The sequence below is a fragment of the Lingula anatina genome, chromosome 9 (genome assembly GCF_051362555.1).
Source record: "Lingula anatina isolate TDL-2025a chromosome 9, LinAna3.0, whole genome shotgun sequence".
NCBI classification, from domain to species: Eukaryota; Metazoa; Brachiopoda; class Lingulata; order Lingulida; family Lingulidae; genus Lingula; species Lingula anatina.
In genome coordinates, this window is record NC_141775.1 from 18,956,478 (window position 1) to 18,975,905 (window position 19,428).

At 36.5% G+C, this 19,428-nt stretch overlaps 1 protein-coding gene across 3 annotated transcripts; it reads left to right on the plus strand.

Moving 5' to 3' along the window:
* Positions 1-18,718, plus strand: LOC106160165 (uncharacterized). Of its 3 annotated transcripts, none has more exons than XM_086995686.1 (16): positions 1-128; positions 2,225-3,395; positions 4,065-4,114; positions 4,437-4,607; positions 5,777-6,000; positions 6,263-6,429; positions 7,511-7,620; positions 7,857-7,959; positions 11,247-11,932; positions 12,268-12,444; positions 12,635-12,823; positions 14,042-14,226; positions 14,437-14,539; positions 14,706-14,864; positions 15,024-16,013; positions 16,339-18,718. In XM_086995686.1, exons 1-16 carry the CDS (start codon positions 12-14, stop codon positions 16,762-16,764), a joined length of 5,028 nt encoding a protein of 1,675 aa, XP_086851812.1. In that variant the 5' UTR covers positions 1-11; the 3' UTR covers positions 16,765-18,718. The 3 variants fall into 3 exon arrangements, with proteins under 3 accessions (XP_086851812.1, XP_086851811.1, XP_086851813.1); XM_086995685.1 differs by having other exon boundaries at positions 5,777-5,996; positions 6,259-6,429; XM_086995687.1 differs by having other exon boundaries at positions 4,068-4,114; positions 5,777-5,996; positions 6,259-6,429.
* Positions 18,719-19,428: the final 710 nt, after the last annotated feature.

A 19,428-nucleotide genomic window follows, 5' to 3' on the forward strand; every position in this document is an offset into this window, starting at 1 on the left:
CAGAGTTTATTATGTTTTGGTTAAACTCAATCCATATGCACACTATTGGAAAATTGAGGGAAGAAGACAAAAATGCCATGCCATACGTCTTGATTATTGGAACTCATAAGGACATGTTATGCCCACAGGTGAAAACGCTTTTCTTATCACAATTATTCAATTACTACCATACTTATTGTACCACCAGCGTAGGCGCTGGCGGTACACATGGTTTTAGTCCCGACCCGTATGTTCCGCCGGTTCCGTCGGCTCCTGCGGCTCCGCCGCCAAGTCACCGTTACCGCTTCTCCTCCTAGACGGTAAGGGCCTCCATACCCATCTCTTCGATTTAGGTCACCTATAATCTCAACATGTCCACGTAAAATTTGGGCTTTGTCGGTGTTGGGGTCTAGGTGTGGCACTTATTGCAATGCACTCTTGTCCAAAAATGGCAAAATTAAATGCATATTATCTCCTCTACGGAAGGAATTATGGGAAAAATTTCTACAGACAGCTTTCCAAAAGTCATATGTGTAGATTTCAAATATGCCCTTGGATTTGACCTTTAGAGTTTCGAGTTACGCTGTATCCAAAAGTACATATTGGTGGTGAAAGCAAAATGTGCAGTACGGTAATGGATAATAAATTTTGAACTCCGGAAAAATAAAACATAAGGCTTGGCAAAGCAGACAACTTGTGGTCAAAAATGATATTCTTTCATCAAATTTGAACATCTGGAACTTCAGAGCACCTCCCATTTCAAGAATTTTTACCAAAATGATGTTTTCTTTATTTAAATTAATCTTTTCTGTAGGAAATTTATGGCACATTATGGTAACTCAAAAATTATAACATTTAGTCCCTTATATCTCCAAAACTGGCAGAGATAGGTCCATAGTTTCTATTGAAGTTGAATAGGAAGTCATATACTGGCAATCTACATGTGACCTTAAAATTGACCTTTGACCTACTTTTCACCATGAACTAAACTTTGCAAATTTTAATTCCCTTTTATCTCCAAAACTGGCAGAGATAGGTCCCTAGTTTCTATTGAACTTGAATAGGAAGTCATATACTGGCAATCTACATGTGACCTTAAAATTGACCTTTGACCTACTTTTCATCATGAACTGAACTTTGCAAATTTTGCTTCCCTTTTATCTCCAAAACTGGCAGAGATAGGTCCCTAGTTTCTATTGAACTTGAATAGGAAGTCATATACTGGCAATCTACATGTGACCTTAAAATTGACCTTTGACCTACTTTTCATCATGAACTGAACTTTGCAAATTTTGCTTCCCTTTTATCTCCAAAACTGGCAGAGATAGGTCCATAGTCTCTATTGAAGTTGAATAGGAAGGCATATACTGGCAATTTAAGAGTGACCTTAAAATTGACCTTTGACATACTTTTCACCATGAACTGAATTTTGCATATTTTGCTTCCCCTTTATCTCCAAAACTGGCAGAGATAGGTCCATAGTTACTATTGAACGTGAAAGGAAGTCATATACTGGCAATCTAAGTGTGACCTTTAAATTGACCTTTGACCTACTTATTATCAAGAACTGAACTCTGCTAATTTCTTTCTCTTTTAACTCCAAATCTGGCAGAGATAGGCGAATAGTTACTATTGAAGTTGAATAGGAAGTCATATACTGGCAATTTACTGTGACCTTGGAATTGACCTTTGACCTACCTTACGATGAACTTAACTTTGATTGTACCATTTTTAGTTATATATATATTTTTTGCATAATTTGAAAATTCTTGTTGATTGCATTTTTACAGCTTGTTAAGCACAAGACTGGTGGCTGTGTTCCTTATTTTGTGTATGTGGGGGTCTATACGAATGCGCTTGCTCCAGCTGGTGGTACAATATTCAGAGGCGATATCGCCTCTCTGATCCTCTAATTCTATGTATAATTTGTATCCCTTCAACCATATCACGATTCCTGACGAGTGACTTAATTATTTAGAAACTTTTCACTATGTGACTATTTGTGGATGGCATGATTTAATGTTGGGGGAAAAGGGTGTCCCTTGCCCACTGACTCCATCCTAATTTTATAGGTTCATTGCAGCACACCCATTTTTCAACTTGAACGAAGTGGACTATATCATATACACATATATACATGTACATACACACACCCTGGTAGATGTTTTCTTTCGCTCTGACACTTAAGCATTATTATATAGTAGTGAAAAACTACAAAAGAATCTTAACATCTTTTCATTCATAGGGCGAGGTTGAAAAGATTTTTGATAAACTCAAGAAGTGTCTCGATGACAAGCAGGTACTCAAGGACCACGTCTATCGATATTTTGCCATAAGCAACTTGGCCGAAGACGATGAGGAGTTTGCTGAAATAAAAAGAGCGATCGAAGATTTGTGCGGTTATAGCAGCGACAGTGAGGCTACCGTTCAACATCTTCCAGTGAGTTGGATTAAATTGGAAATGAATTTGGCAAAGAAGAGTGAAGAAACACCCATCATAAGTATTGAAAAATTGATGGAAATGGCGCAAAGGGTAGGACTCCCTGATGGAGAATTACAAGAAAAATTCATTCCTTACCATCACCGTCAAGGCGACATCCTACACTTTAAAATTGATGGACTGGAAAGTGTCGTCATAATAGATCCACTTTGGTTAGCAGTTGTGTTTTCTGCCATCATGACCCCAGCCAGCATTCACTCTGGATGCAGTCGCGGCCATGTCCTGAAAGATGAGCTTGAAAGAGGAGTCCTAAAAGAGGAGGTATTTGATGAGTATCTAAAAGAATTCAAGATGGCCGAAAAAAAGACTGAAATCATTCGACTTATGCTGCATTTCGACTTGATGTTAGAAATATCCCAATCAGTTGAAAACCCTCTGCCTGGACATGGAAAAAGAAGATTCCTCGTACCCAGTATGCTGGTATCAAATAACAGTGCGAATGAGACAAATCCGCAGAAATATTTGCTTATCGCATTCCCTCATATTCTGTTTCCTACTGGGTTATTTCATCGTCTGACCATCCGTCTTCTAAGGAAGTATAAAGCTCAGCAATATAAAAATAACATCCCAGTTGTCGGGTTTGACAGCGCCTCCTTCCGCCTGGCTGATAAACAGTCGGTGCTGCATCTCGCCATTGAAAATAAGGCCATGAAGTTGTTTATAACTAACGCCACTGGACTCCCTCCAAGGACTCACGTGTATTCAGAAGCAAGAAAAACAGTTGAAAACGAGTTGACAGTCCTTCGGGATACATACTGCCCCAGGATGCATTTTGGCTACAGCATCAGGTTAACAAATGACGGACCCAATATTCCAATAAATGCACATGACGTCCAAACAGCCGATTCCATATGTGCGTATGTAGAGAACTCTGAAGTGTCGGTAGATTTAAGGCCATATCGCGTTTGGTTTTCCGGTAAGCAGTTTGAAATATCACGTAATGTTGTTGTGAATAGACATTAGGCCCTATGCTATTTTAACATAGAACATGCATTCCGTGTTAATTGGTTCACAGATCTTAACATTTTAAAAGATCCCTGATTACACAGCATGTAATATCTGAAACCAGATACCATTAGAAAATTTAGGTTTGATTAGTTTTAATTTTCAAAGTAATTTATCTGGAAAAAAGTATTAAGGATATTTCTGTTTTGTACATATATTTTTGAAAATATTGATTTTTTACACAAACACTAATGACATACAATGTTAGTTATTTCTTATGAATACTCAATTGTATATGCAATAGACTAAAAAATGCACAATTAGAAATTAATGGGAAAATTTATATTAATCTACCCTTCTTAAATGAACTAGGTACTTGTTTGTAACATTTTTATTAGAAACAAAAGGCAAGATATCGTATTCAGATTTTACTCAAACGTTGTGAATTAGCAACCTGTGATAACAAGTCATTAGAAACATGTCAGTGAGAGATAAACCCAAAATTAACAATCATTTCGGAATGACACTTGGATTTTGCAAGGAAAAGTACGGCGTATGATAGGACATAAAGTATTTTGATGGGGCCCTAGAGGCCAAGTACCAATATATAATATATATTAGGCCAATCTTACCATTTTAGCAGCCCCAGAGAATCAAGACCGTCGTGCAGCCAAGTGTCCTGAAAACGAGGCAAGTTATGAGCTTTTAAATACGTTTGTGTCTTAGTACTGCGCAGCAAACACATAACGTTATTATAACGTTACCATATCATATGTCCAAAAACATTTTGGTAACATTATAGTAACGTTCTGTGTTTGCTGACCATTATCCTCACTTGCACAAGTTTTAGTAAGACCATGAAATTAAATGTACTCGTATATACACAATCGTAAGAAAAATTGGATACACTTAGGCATAAATGCGCACTTTTCACTCTGTTACACTTGCTATACGACCTCCGATATTTCTAATGATAAATTTCACATAAAGACAGTGTATGTGTGCGTTTCAGTACAAGAACGATTCCGAACCGAGAGGTCGTGCACTCATTATCAACAACAAGACATTTTCCGTGGACTGGCTTCCAGAACGTGATGGTACCGAGGTAGATGTTGTTGCCTTGAGGAAACTATTCCATTACCTCCATTATGAGACAGACGTTATCAGTAACCTGACCGCAAATGTGAGTTCATTAATAAGATCATGGTGTGTTTGTAATAAAACGAACATCGTAAAAGCCAAATGGCTTTTAGGTTTCAAAGACTAACACACTTTTTGGTGATATCTAAATATATTTATCAGTGACACAAAGATGATACAATTGATACTTGAACCTTTTGGTTCAAAACAGGTGTTGTCAAACAAACTTTTCGGTCACATTTTATTATGTTTATCTATTTCACTGCAATGTATTTTTCTACCAAAATGAAGCTTTTCACTCGTTTCTGTTCATTGCATGTATTTGTATTTATATGAGAGACATATGGTACACTGTATAGTTATACAACATTGGTCAAAAAGGTTGTCCCACCCCTATTTCCATGTACTTCTATTTACAGGTGATCACCTTACAGCTATAAATTGTTAGAAATAGATCACTGAATTGGAGTGTGCAATGCAAAGGAGAACCAACCCCATAAAAACCTGGGCCAAATCCCCCAAATCTTGTTTAAGAAGAATCGGACAATATTCCACAAAGCAGAATTGTAACCCGTGTTGAAGGCTTGTCGCGCCGTCTACAGGAGATAATTGCAGTACGTGGTAGACGCACACGCTGTTAGGCACATGACCTTTAACGAGCATACACTAATGCTAATTGTGTGTGAATTTGGTGACATTTGATGCCGTCTTTTCAATTTTATAGACATTTCTTTACATCTGTAGAAGTCACAGAGAAACAGTCGATTTGAGGGGGTTCCTCTTATAAATTTTACTAAATGGTATAAAATATGTATATTTTCATCACTATTTTGTATTTTTAAAACCATTAATCACGTTAGACACGGTATCCGTAATAAAAAGCACTATTTCTAACAATTTATAGCTGTAAGGTGATCATCTGTAAATAAAAGTACATGGAAATAGGGGTGGGACAACCTTTTTGACCAATGTTGTATACAGACAGACATGGCGCACAATCTACAAATATACCACCATATGTCCGTCCTCGGTGGCTACTGCCTTTCACATTCTCTGTTAGCGTCAAGTATGAATTGATGCTGCCATTTTGCTTTACGCTGTCGTTGATAACCCAATTCCGTATGTACCACGTCTCTGCAGTCATTGCATGCTATTTCGTTTGAAGTACACTATGTTTTTATGTCACTACTTCTTTTATTTTAATATGTAAAGGAAATGAAGGAAGAAATAGAACAAGAAAGTCAAAGAGACGATCACAAGATCTACGATTCGTTCATCTTGTTTCTACTGAGCCATGGTACCGAGGGTGCTGTTTATGGAACGGATGGCTATCCTTTACCCTTCAAATATATCAAAGCCATTTTGAATAACAGGAAATGTCTTGGCCTGTCGGGCAAACCGAAAATGATATTTATTCAGGCTTGCCAGGGAAGTAAGTTATGGAATGTATTACACAAGCTTGAATACCTGTGATGAAAATAACATGCAAAATTATTAAACAAATGTATTGAGATATTAAACTGTATTAACAGTTTGTCTCCTTTAAATTATATTCAGCCACACGAAACGAATGACGCTTAGTATTATGTAATTGTTTAATTAGTTAATACTGATATCAATTCTAACTTATATGTAAACATGTAATCCACATAAGAGTGTATGGGGTATTTCATTTTTTTTCCATATTCACCCAGAGAGAAGGGACAGTGGGACACTCCTGGACGGACAAACAGTTCAACAACCACAGCAAGCACCACCTGCAGCAAACCTTGGCGATGAGGTACCCGATGCGCCACACGAGATTCCAAAGCCATCCAATGATCCGACGATGTCCGATTTTCTCGAAGTCCATGTGACTTCACCAGGTACTTTAACCGTGTTTCTTTGTATGCCATTTTACTTAGGCCTTACAAATGTGTTTTTCATCAGAAAAAAAAATCAAAATGATAAGGTGCACGTGGTGATGCTGGGATTATGGCATTTTGCCTCAGGTAGAAGATGGTGTGCATTTTGTGGTCTTTCGACATATTGTGGAGAACTGTATTGTACGTGTATACTTTAAAATGCGCACTACATTACTGCACCAGTAAATACTGAAAATGGTGCATGTATTTTTATACAGTATCAAATAAAATATATGTGCCAAATTTAATTAAAATTTACGTACATTTTTGCCATAATGCTTTTAAAAATGCGTTCAAGATCACTACGAAAAACGAAAGTGTGTCGAGACGTTACCTAATTGTATTTGGGAAGCTGTCAGACGATTTCTTTCGAAAAAAGACTTTGTAGCTTATGCAAATGTTGAGAAAAAAACATGCCGATTATGGAAAATTCAATTATCAAAATTTAAACTACGTAATTTGACAGATTTTAATTTAATTTAATTTAAAAATCGCTATCGTGTATTTTTGACATTGAATTCTCAGTGTGCACAAAGTGTAGGCATCGAAGGCATTCATGAATGTCGACACGTTTGATTCTTTGAATCAGACGTGTGGCAGGCATATCAGCAAAACAAAATGCATCGCCAAGGACCCGAATGCCATGGCAAAATGTTTTAAGTTTACTTTGTTATTTTGATACAAATAAGCTTCCGGTTGACATAGATTTGACTGGTCTCCAACTTTTCATGCTGCACTGTGCCTGACCGAAAAAAAAAAAACCCTTAAAATGAGTAGTGATTCAGTGTTCCAGTGATGCCTGCGATGGCTAGAAACGTGACCCGTATTATTGGCCTTTTGGAGATCATTTCAGGTCGGTTCACTGTAACACTATCGGCAAATATACTTTACTAATAGTTCCTCGATCTATGCGATTTATGAAATTTGCTTTTCCGCACTCTCAGTGAGACTAAGTACTGTTATATTAACAAAATAAAAATAAACAGTACCGTTGCATCTACGAGTAAATAATACATTAAGGCTTCAGTATTTTCTGTTTCAGATTACGTATCTTGGCGACACACGGGAAAGGGAACATGGTTTGTTCAATCCATTGTCGATACATTTTATCGTGAAGCACACAAATATGACGTTTTACAAATGTTGGTGAATGTAAGTACTGAAATAACATGAACTATATTATTTTACATTGAAAGTGTGTTAAATTCATTAGAACACCAATCAAATATAAAACATAGCTACCAGAAGAAGTGACATGTCGTAAGAGGTGACTTATGTAAATACAGTCCAACATGCACAGACTTTTTAAGAACCAGCGAAATGCTTTTCTGTATATTTTGACAGTTTAATCAGAACTGTTCACTTCATGTAATATTTTATTTCACCAGGTCAATCACGCGATCTCTCAAAAGCAAACAATAGAGGGCAACAAACAGGCACCAGAGATAGTTACCAGCTTACGAAAGAAAGTTTTCTTCAACATAACTCCAGGTAAGCAAAAAGAGTCGCATCTTCCCGAGGTGTATTCGGCCGAATAATAAAGACTCGAGATCAAAAGTAAGCAAAAACAACGAACCTGGAACGTGTTAAGGTACAAACAATGCTGCCAGTCCTGCTGAAGATCTCATCCTTTTATCAAATGTCTCAAATCTGCCACCCAGTTGCAGACCCTACCTACAAAATTGTTTCCCAACTTCAATAAATTATTCCCAACTAAAGCTGGAACTTCAAGGTTATGATCTTCATAAGGTTATTTTTCTCATCAATGTTATTTCTATGTGTTTCTACCTAAATTGCACCACAACTCCTAGCATTCACGCACCTCACATTCATTTATCAGTACTTACTCCTCCTGAAGTGATTTGGGACTACATTGAATCAGGTTATCCTTTGGGCGGATTACTGGCACAATTTAGTCTCCTTCTTACAGATTTCAAATATTCAATGTTACATGTTGTCCCTAAATCTGATCTTCACAAAACTCGTGTAATTTACGATCTTTTTTTTTATCCCAACCTGGTCTCGGTTGATTCTAACATTCCAAGAGAGTTCTCTGTGGCACAGTACGACTTCATTGATGCTGTTATCACGCAGGTCCAACATTTTGTTCGTGGTGCTCTTTTAGGTATATCTTATATTCAAGATGTTTTCCACATTTTACCGATTATCAACTGCGTCCATCCCTTAAAGGCCCAGTGGGTCACCTGTGACCTACACATTTGACACGTCCCCACCCACACCACACAAAATGAATCCACTTCATTTTGCCATTTCCTATTCCCTTTGACGTAGTTTATCTTTGTTGACCAATTAGAAGCTAGATCATTATCCTTCACTTCACTCAAATATGTCTGCTTCCATAAGAAGGAGTTAATGCTATTGTCTAGAGGGTTTTTATGTGTCTGTATTGTCATCTCAAGGTAAATAATAATTTCAATATTCTGGCTTTTCATTCTAAATACAATAGTCTTAAACCACACAGAAATGTTTTATACAGTTGTTAGCTAAGCTTCCAGGTTTAATTTTATTTTTTATGTTGTTATTGTAATAAAAAGAGGTTTGTGATATCTTGAAACTTAGTCCAGTGTGTCACCGGTGGAACATAACCAAAAACTAGGTCAGTTTTGCCCAAAACATTTTTTTTCAACATTTATTGATAAATATGCTTATTACAACCCTATTACCTAGGTATTAAACTTTTCATGCAAGAAAAACATGTCTTGGGCCTTTAAGGGTTTTTCCTGGATAGATCTGTTTTATTATGAGAAATGTTTGCCAATAGGTGCAAGTTGTTCATGCCAGATTTTTTAATCTATGAGTAAAGCTATGCAATGGATTATGTTGGAGAGATTTCATTATTCGGCCATGTCCCGTATACTAGATGATATCTGTTTCATTGGACCTCAAAATTCCAAGAAGTGTCAGGTTGATTTTTTTTTGTGTTATGCACATGGATAAACGTTTCCATTAACGCAGTAAAAACCTTTACTCTGACCACTTGTTTAATGTAAACAACCTTTACTCTGACCACTTTTCTTTATTTTATCTCATCGAAATAGATTCAATACAAATGAAACCTTGGATAGGCTTTTAGGGTTTAATCTGAAATAAAATTTCAGGCATCGGTCAAACGTGTCTAATTTGGTTCAGTTTTGTTGTGGGATATGGTTGATTGGGTGAGTAATGACCCACCCACTTATTGTCCATGTGGTTCAAGTATGGTGATTTTGATGATCAAGGTAACTGCTTACTCCCTTGTTTCATAAAGTTATCTGCTATTCGAGGTTCTCTGTTCGAACCAGTAATCTCATTGTGCAACCTCAAATTACTCCTAATGTGCCCCCTAGTCATGCGATTCCCAGATTATAACTTACTTTGATGTGTTTAGGATCTTATTATTTTTTTACTATAAAAAATGATAATTTTCAGTCATATGCACTTTACCTCATTTGCCTTTGAGCAAAAACAGAGCTGCGTTGTGCTAATGATCATTTGGCTACATAAAACAGCAATTTAGATAATTGTGTTTATGTAGGGAATGTCTACATCAGTGAGATTTAAGTCATCCAGCTCTTTAGCTGCTTGATATTTACCCACATTGTTACGTAGTGCAGTATAAGCAGCTACACTGGAAGATTACTTGCTTCATTATTTCATTTTTATTTGGACACATTCCACCTTCCCGCATCACCCGCCTTAGTCCTTTTGTTTTTCTCTATTTTTTTTCTTTTTTCACTAACCAGAGTCTCTATTTCTGCGCCAATAACTATAACTTTGTACATATAACCCTCACTGGGGTAGCGCTAACACTCGCCAGTTTAGCCAAATGCTAAAACTTGCTGAAATTGGCTAAAGAAAAAGGGCTTGATTTGACTTGTTGTAGTCAAATTATAACCATTTTGATAACAATTTGACAAAAAAGTGGTGATTTGCCTAAGAGAAAAAAAAATAGCTAGCGCTACCCTAGCCTCACCTGCCTTTGTCGCCACCGATGCTGATGCCATGTACTTTAACTCTGAGTGGAAAACCATATACACTTCTGTCTTTAAAGCTGCAGAACCAACGAAAAAAAAGGCCCAGCTGGCTTGATCAAATTATTCTTTCAAAACTGATGTTTTTTTTTTTTTTTTTACATGTTTTAAGAGATAATAACTCTTCGTTTTGGCAAAATAAATGAATTTTCCTGGAGTAAACAACACTTTTCCCATACTTACCAATGGTTAATGAATCCATTTTTACATTCAAAGTAAGTCCCTGTTTTTTTTTCTAAAAAGTTTGTTTTTTTTGTTAAAATCTCTTAAAAGATTATAACAGAGTACAGCTATCAATGGAAGTCACGTGATCTGAAGACAAGCTCAGATATCAGAATAATAGCTTTAACTGCTGTTTTTGTGGTAAAACAGAATAACACATTTCAAGGAAAACTGATAAGTGTACCTAAAGCACAGATCAAATGACTAAAATGCAGGTTGAGCTTCAAACTTTTGGGTTTGATAGACCTATCATAAATGATGTGCATGGGGACTTTGGATTTAAGTGGACCTGGGGATTTGGGCTGTGCCCGGGAGGAGGGATAAATAAATATTTCTACATTTTAATTTCTGCTATCTTCTCCTATACAATTAGAGGGATTGCATTTCAATGTTGATAGTCAACCAAACATCAGGGATGCATGTTTTTTTTTTCTTTTTTTTTTTTTTTTTTTTTTTTTTTTTTGATCAGGAGAAATATAGTTCTATCAATTGATTTGACAATTCTTTTTCAATACTTTGCTATAGGAGACAGAGATGACGGTATGTCTCAAGAAGAAAGAATTTTAAAATTACCTGCACCACCCCAGACCAGGCACTCTGCCTCACAAGGCAGGGAGGAGATCAGAACAGATGATCTCAAAGATACATTCCTGAGGAAATTCTCCATCACTCCAGAAGGTGGACATGTTCACCTGAAGGAAGTTGGAGTATTCCTATTAGTGCCTCCAGGAGCTCTGGCTGAAACTACACAAATGTTCATTGGTATTAGTTGGAGAGAAGAAGACATGCCACCGCTGCCACCGTGTCAGACTAGAGCAAGTCCAGTTGTTGTCTGCGGACCACATGGCCTGACATTCAGAAAACCAGTGTACCTGTCATTTTATCACTGCATATCAGGCACACGTCAAAGAAAGATGGGAAAGATCTGTCCTGAAAATGTAACTCAGAATTCAAGAATGGACAATCCATTTTACGTATGGCAGTCAGAAACTCACTTAAATGCCCCTTGTAAGTGGAAAGTATTGAGCAGTGATTCTGCTGTTTTGACAAACAACAAATGTGTCTTAATTGTGAACCAGTTCTGCAAACACAGTTTGTCATGTGACAGTAAGCGTCTTTCTGCCTTGGTGTTTGGGTCATTTCAGCCTGGATATGCCCCGTTGCTGCAACTGATGGTGTGCTGTGTCAATGACACCCCATATGAAGTTGAGGTGAGGCTTATTCTTCAAGCAGGTCTCTTTCTTTGTAAATGTTTGGACAATTCCTCACATACTGACATAATTTCAATGTAATAGCTGATTGTTAAAACTTTGTAAATTGTAATTAGTTACTTCGTTAAGTATTCTTAATTTATGCCAATTCTTTTAAATTGAAATATGCATTCTTTTTCAATTGAGCATTTTCGGGACAGCCCAACATGTCATATGTTTTCATATCTTTTGTGCTTATTTGTGGAGATTGGTTTTCGCTCCTTATCTTTTGATACCCCTGAAATGCTTGTATGTTGCTGCTGAATGGTAAATATTTTTTGTTGTAAATGTTGTAGAATGTGACAACTAAAACTAAGGAATCCCATGAAATGAAGATGTTAGCTTTGGAAAAGAAGTTTGAAATCTTGACGTGTAATCACAGTATAAGTGAAGGAAACGAGTCCTATGATGTCATCCTTTGGTTAGACGGGTTCGGGACAAAGTGGAACATGCATGAAGATTGCCCTAAAAAGGTTTGATTTTTTTTTTTTTTTCAATATTGTGTAACAAAGATATGTATACTATAATAAGAAGGCTATTTTAGGCATAAAGAGCATGTACTGTGATGATCATTGCTGATTGGTGTGAAAATATCAGTTTCTTAGATAATGATAGAGAGAGTGATCGATAGAATAAGTTTAAAAATACCGTTTTGCATTTTAGGTTATTAAGTATGTGAAATTGTTGAAAAACTACCCAGAATATATCACATATGCCCTGAGCCCTAAAATGGTAGACAGAATTGATGTGTTTGTCTGCAAGATACACATCAAGCAGGAAATAGCCGAGGCTCAGGACATGAAAATTAAAGACCTGACATCCACTGAGTTTAACATCCACTGGAAGTTACCGGTAAGTCAGTAGGCAGAGACATGCTGAAACTATTGGTCCGTTCGGTCATGACACCATGCACCATATGGTATGGAATGCTTGACATTGACCTGTTATAATGCATCTTGTATGATTTATATACCATAGTTTGTTCAAAGACTCATCTTCCTAGATACATGTATGTTTTAAATATCACCAGTTTTTGACTGATTTCTTTTTCCTTTTTCAACTGACCTTTCATAATACTACAGGGTTGCCAGTTAGTTCGGAAAATAAAATTCCCAGACTCTTTACTGTTCGAGATTTTTTTTTTTATTTGCTGCCTAATACCACCTAATTTTCCTGGCTCCACCTCACCAACAACCATCCAATTCATCCATAATTGTTTTTTTTTTTCATCAAACCAACTTTTATTATGTTACGCGTGCGCCATTACCTCCATCTCTTTTCATACACATGCCCCGAGTCCAAGCTTATGACCTATTTTAATGGTACATATTTTAAATCCTGATGTTGCCAAATAGACCTTTGAGTGGAGACCTGGCACATTGAGATTCAAGTCCTGCTCTCAAAACAATTGACTGGCCTTGGTATTATGATAATAGGTCTGCATATCAGGTTTTTCATGAATTTATGGCAACATTGTGAAATTTTTTTCTCATCTGGTGTTTTCATTGTGTGGATATAAACACTCATGGACCTGAAGCTTTATGCTAGTTACATATTCCAAATCTCCATGTTATAATTACCTACTGAGCAGTGTTTGCCACTTATACCCCCTTTACACTGGACGGCGTCCTTTCTGCGACCATGAAATTTGGCATCGCTGTGGTCTTAATAAGGAGGCAGGAGTATTGGTTTTGTATCAGAATGACTGCTCAATGATCGACCAGTTGTCAGCACGTAAAGTGTTATAATTTTTTAACTCTCAAATGGGGCTGAACTGCTGGATGCAGATAGGACGCCGTCCATTGTAAAGGGGGCTTTAGGAAAATAAGTTGGTGGACCGAAAGCTCAGCCATCTTGAAAATTAGCTGGATGGAATGCCTGCCGGGTGGGAAAACTCCTCTGCTCATTCTAAAAGTTGTCTGCCCCGGGCAGACGGTCCAGCCTTAATTTCTAACACTGCTACTGAGCATAATTAAACTTTGGTTTTGCTGTTGTTGCTTAAAAAAATCTATTGATTTCTCCTTTTTGTTTGCACATTTGACAGCAACCTTTTCATTTCTCTTCTTTAAGAGAAGGCAAGGAAGTCTTTCTGGCCCTTGCAGAAATGCAGAGGAGGATCACTTCAGCAATATCCCTGTGTTTGGAAAAATCCTGCTCAGTATGAAGTATGACTACAGCAAAGGTTGGCTGATTATACATATTTACCGATGCCAAGACCTTGCTCCAGCTGATGTGAAGAAGAATAGATCTGATCCGTGAGTTTTTCTTTTGCTGTGTTATTTGCAAGATACGGTATAATTTGAGATCTTAATACCATGTGAAAGCAAAACATGTCATTTGTAGCTTATCTCCAACAAAAACAAAATTCATGGTGTTATCCAAATGTGTCAAACTTAACTCATTCACCTAATTTTTACACTGTTTAATTTATGATCGTAATATTTTGAAATATCTCTGGGTTGCAGCTATGTCAAGACCTACCTCTTGCCAGATAAATCAAGAGGTGGGAAGAGAAAAACAAAGATAAAGAAGAATACATTTAATCCAACATTTGATGAATTGCTGCATGTAAGTTTCAGCATAAACTGTAAAGAAAATAAAGAAAATACTGTTCTTTTAGTTGGTGCAAGGCTAAGCATTCATGGTGAGCAATTCAGTGCATCAATAAATTGTTTTTTAATTAATGTACATGTTGTGATTTATCTGCTGACAGTCACCCACTATCCTGTTTCAGTACACCATCACTAAGAATGAGCTGGAAAGAAGAACCCTGTGGTTGTCAGTCTGGCACAGTGTCACATTTGGCCACAATGTGCTCCTGGGTGATGTTGTTTTGCCTCTTAATAAACAGAACTTCAATGACACCTCACCACAGTGGTTCCAGCTATCAGGAGTAAGTTGGAGAAGTTACAGTAGTATTCAAAGCAATGTTAAATATCAATTTTAAAAGCAGGTTGAAGCATATACAGCTACTTTTTAATGATGTTAATTATAATTTACAGACACATTGTGTTAATTTAGTTTGTGAATCCCAAGTTTTTCTGCAATACAGGACCATATGGCTGCTGGGGATCGAGACCAAGGCGTTACTTATGTTACTGACCCGCACAGCATCAAAACAACGAGAGGGCAAGTTCTAAACCAGGCTGATGTGGGCAACCAGTGGCAAAGGTCAACATTATTGGAGACATCATTACAACCCAACTTTGACAACCAGCAGGATGACTTCCAATCCCAGACAACAAGAAAGACTGTTGTATCAGACCAATACCAACAAAACCAACCATCATCACAACCTACCTTTGGCAAGCAGTCGTTGCAACAAGGCAGTTTCCAATCTCAGACACTACCTGGTGAGTCAGCAGGACCAAATATATCCTATCATCAACAAGTAGAATCCCAGCATAGCAGGCTACCTCAGGAACCTGTCACTGACCTCCACCTGCAGGAACAAGGTGGTGACCACATTCAAACAAGGAGGAAATCAAGCCATGACTTCCCATCTTTACCCCCACAACAGGACCCTGTGGCTGCTGAGGATCAAGACCAGCTTGCTACTGACCCTCAGACTATTAGAACAAAGGGAAGCCAAGTTCTTAACCAGGCCCATGGGGATAATCAGTTAGAAAGGTTACCTGCGGCAGTGACACATGAGATTGCTGGAGTTCTAAGACAGATTCCCACTAATACAAGCAGCATGCATATTACATTCAATGTTCAGCAGGTTTACCACAATTACTCAGAAAAGGAATCAATGACAAGCATGAAAGAGAAAGATGTAACAGCGTCATTTCATAAACATGTCCCTACAAGTGTGAAAAAACGACTGAATGAGACATTTTCTCAAGATGATGTATGGAACCAAGTAAAGAAGATGTATGGCATTTCAGATGAAACCCCATGTCCTCCTGATGTTGTGTCTTCTTTGTTGTCACAAGTTGATGGTTCCATTGCATCTTTCATCAGTGTGTTGTTAAAGTTAAAAGAACGCCACAGAGAAGGGCAGCAAGACATTCCACAAGACTTGATTAATGAAGTCAAGGTAATTGATAATATGGTCTAAAATATAGTCAAATAAAGTAACCAGTCTTTTAAATTTTAAAATGACAATGTTTTTTTTTTTTTTTTTTTTTTTTTTTTTTTTTTTTTTTTTTTTACTCCAAAACCATTTTTCAACGTATTCTTTCTCTGTAGTATAGTTCATTTCTTTATATTCCAAGTGAAAGAGTAAGAACTAGAACTAAATGTATGAGACAATGGGTTGGCTGTTTGGGATTGTTAAGTGAATTGTAAGTTGTTTATACAACGTCATGGTTTGAATGAATAGAAGTTGTAAATAAATGTGACCTATTATATTTCTCTTCTAGAAAGGACTTATGAGTGAAATGGAGTACAACAGACTGAGAGAGAAAGTGGTTGACTTTGCTGAGGAACTTTCGATTCATATAGAAAGAACTTTAGATTACCTGTATCAGTTTAGTGTAATACCAGATGAGGAGACAACAAAGCTTAAAAATGATGCAAAGAGAAATCCACAAGAAGCTTGTAGAAATTTGTTTAAAGCACTCCTTGCGACCAGTCCTAAAAAAGAGCCAATTAAACACCTGAAAGCTGCATTCAGGGATTGTGGTCTTGGGTATCTGGCAGATGAACTAGAAGTCAGCTACCAGGACGTAGAGGATGAAATACAGAAACATGGAAGTGGCCGACCTTCTTGTGAAGAGCCGTTGGCGATAGGAATGTCAGCTCCCCCCACACCTGCTACAGGTGAAAACCCTATTGGAGAACATTAAAACTATGTGTACAGTATTTGACAGTATGTGTCAAGATTGTTTATGCTATTTGGGTCACCGTGGACTAAGAACGTATGGTGTATTGCCACATATATTGACATCAGACAAATAAAGTGACTCTCTGTATTTACTGATTTTGAACAAGCTTGCTGTTAAACTATAGTGACGTTCATATTTGCAGTTCAGCATCAACTGTGACCCTAACTTTTAACAGGAAGATGACAGAAATTTTAAGCAAAACCCATTGGCCCATGAAACCATCAATACTGTTAGGGGACTTCAATGTTGATTTGTCTTACAGTAGATTTAGAGCTCCTACAACCTCTGTTTATGTTCCTCTTTTATAATACCACCAACAAGTTATTGTCTCACCAACATTGAGGTGTATCAAAGACACACTAGTGTTTTTGACCATTTTTTTATGTACAAGGTGTAAAACCAGTAGAAACAGGTACACTGCACCTATTACAGTGTCATGATCCTGTATATGCTATTATACCCATCTATGTACAAGGTGTAAAACCAGTAGAAACAGGTACACTGCACCTTTTACAGTGCCATGATCCTGTATATGCTATTATACCCATCTGTTTAAACTAGCTTATAAATTACTCCTTTAGTTCATTCCCACAAACAAAAATGGATATTTGTAAAAAGCACTGTATATATGTTAAAAAGCATCCATATGTATTTTATGTAAATATATTCTGATAATGTCAACACCATGTAATTTATGTAAATATATCCCCTTAAAGATGGCAACACTACAAATACGTGGGAAGGTGTTTTAATATGTAAAAGAATAGTTTGTAAAGTATAGTTTGATAATTTTACTAGTGTATGCATGTAAGTCCATTTATTATTTTGATATTATTCAAGGTGGATGTTTTTATATGAAGTACTGTATTAAATTATATTTACAAGAACACTGTATATATGTAGAAAGTTTTAATAAGCACTTTATGTTGATATATATTCCCTGAAAGAAGACAGCACCACAGATATTTATCAGGCCTACCCAACTACCAGACTCGGCACATAAGGTTCCTGAATTAACCGGTATATCGGACCACACTACCCGTTTTCAAAGGTGTGTGTCAGATCGCATTTCAGAGTATCAGTCAGAACACTGACAGGATGAGCCTGCAGTTGTCCTACAAAATTTGTTCTGGGGTATGATACTCCAAAATGCAATATGACACACACACCTTGAAAACGGGTAGTGTGGTCTGATATACTGGTTAATTCAGGATCCTTATCATGTGCCGAGTCTGGTAGTTGGGTAGGCCTGTTTATGTGTGCAGAAAGTTACAATATGTTTCATGTACAGGTATGATATTATAGTATACTTTGTTCTCATTCACAGAGTGTAGATTGACAGATATCTTAACTTGCTTGTTTATGTATATAAGTTCATCAATTAGTTTTACATTACCCATTGTAGATATTTGAATATTTAAATTTTTTTGTATTTTTTTAACACTGTATATGTGTAAAAAGTTTTAATATGTAAGTTAAGTAAATGTATTCAGTCAACAATATGAACATCATATATCATATCTTAATTCAGTATATTTATATATTCCCTCAAATATGTCAACAGCATATATATATATATATATGGAAAGATGTTACAATACGGAACATATTGAATGTATTTGATCTAATATGAACATACATGTACATTTATGTATATTAGTTCATTAATTAGTTTTAGATTATTCATGGCTTTTATTAAATCACCATAAATATATACGGAAAGATGGTTCAATATCCAGCATATGTTAAGATATTATAAGGTCACTTACAGAGAACTTAGATTGAAAGATGTTTTAATTTAATAGCTATTGTACGGGTGTGTATACGACTTCATTTATCAGTTTTAGGTTAATTATGTGTCTTTTGCAAAATTACCACAATATGGACCTTGCAAATAAACTAATTTCTAATTCAAGTTGTCTTACTTGTATCTTTAAAATATAGGCCTTTATTTCGCCTTTCTTTTATGATACTTTATAAAAGCAAATTTTATTATTTAAAGAAAGGGAGGGTTCCAGATGTCAGCCACTGAAAATTATAACACTTCAATACAACATAATAGTCAAAATTGCTGCCCAGATCACAGTGCTAAAACGTATTTTGATAGAAAACAATCCTCAGAGAGACCACTAGCCTCCAAAAGCATAACATGTTCACCGTGATACAGCTGCTATAAAAGGTAATTGAAATGCAGTCTAAGAGAATATCTTATTCCAATAAACTCTATATCTGGGTACCAATGTGTCATTTGCCCAATATCTAAAGTAGCCTCAATTCCCAGATATCTTCAGAGAGAGAGTAGAGCGTTTGCCTCTGCTTTATAAACACTGAAACCTCTTATTTTAACTTCTTCAAATTTTAGTTTCCTGTAAACAACACAGATACGGGGAATTTATATAAAATAATAATAAAAAAGAAACATAATACTCGCATAAATAAAAAATACATATTTGATGATCTGTAGAAAATATAGAGCCTAAAAGTGCATTTATCAACCTGAAATGTATTAAGTTGAAGCCGTTTGTTATTTTGTGTGTAAACATGCACATAAATACCCAGTACATCGACTGCGTATTCTTTTTGTCTCCCTACCGTGTGTTAATAGATATGTTTGAATTAGAATAA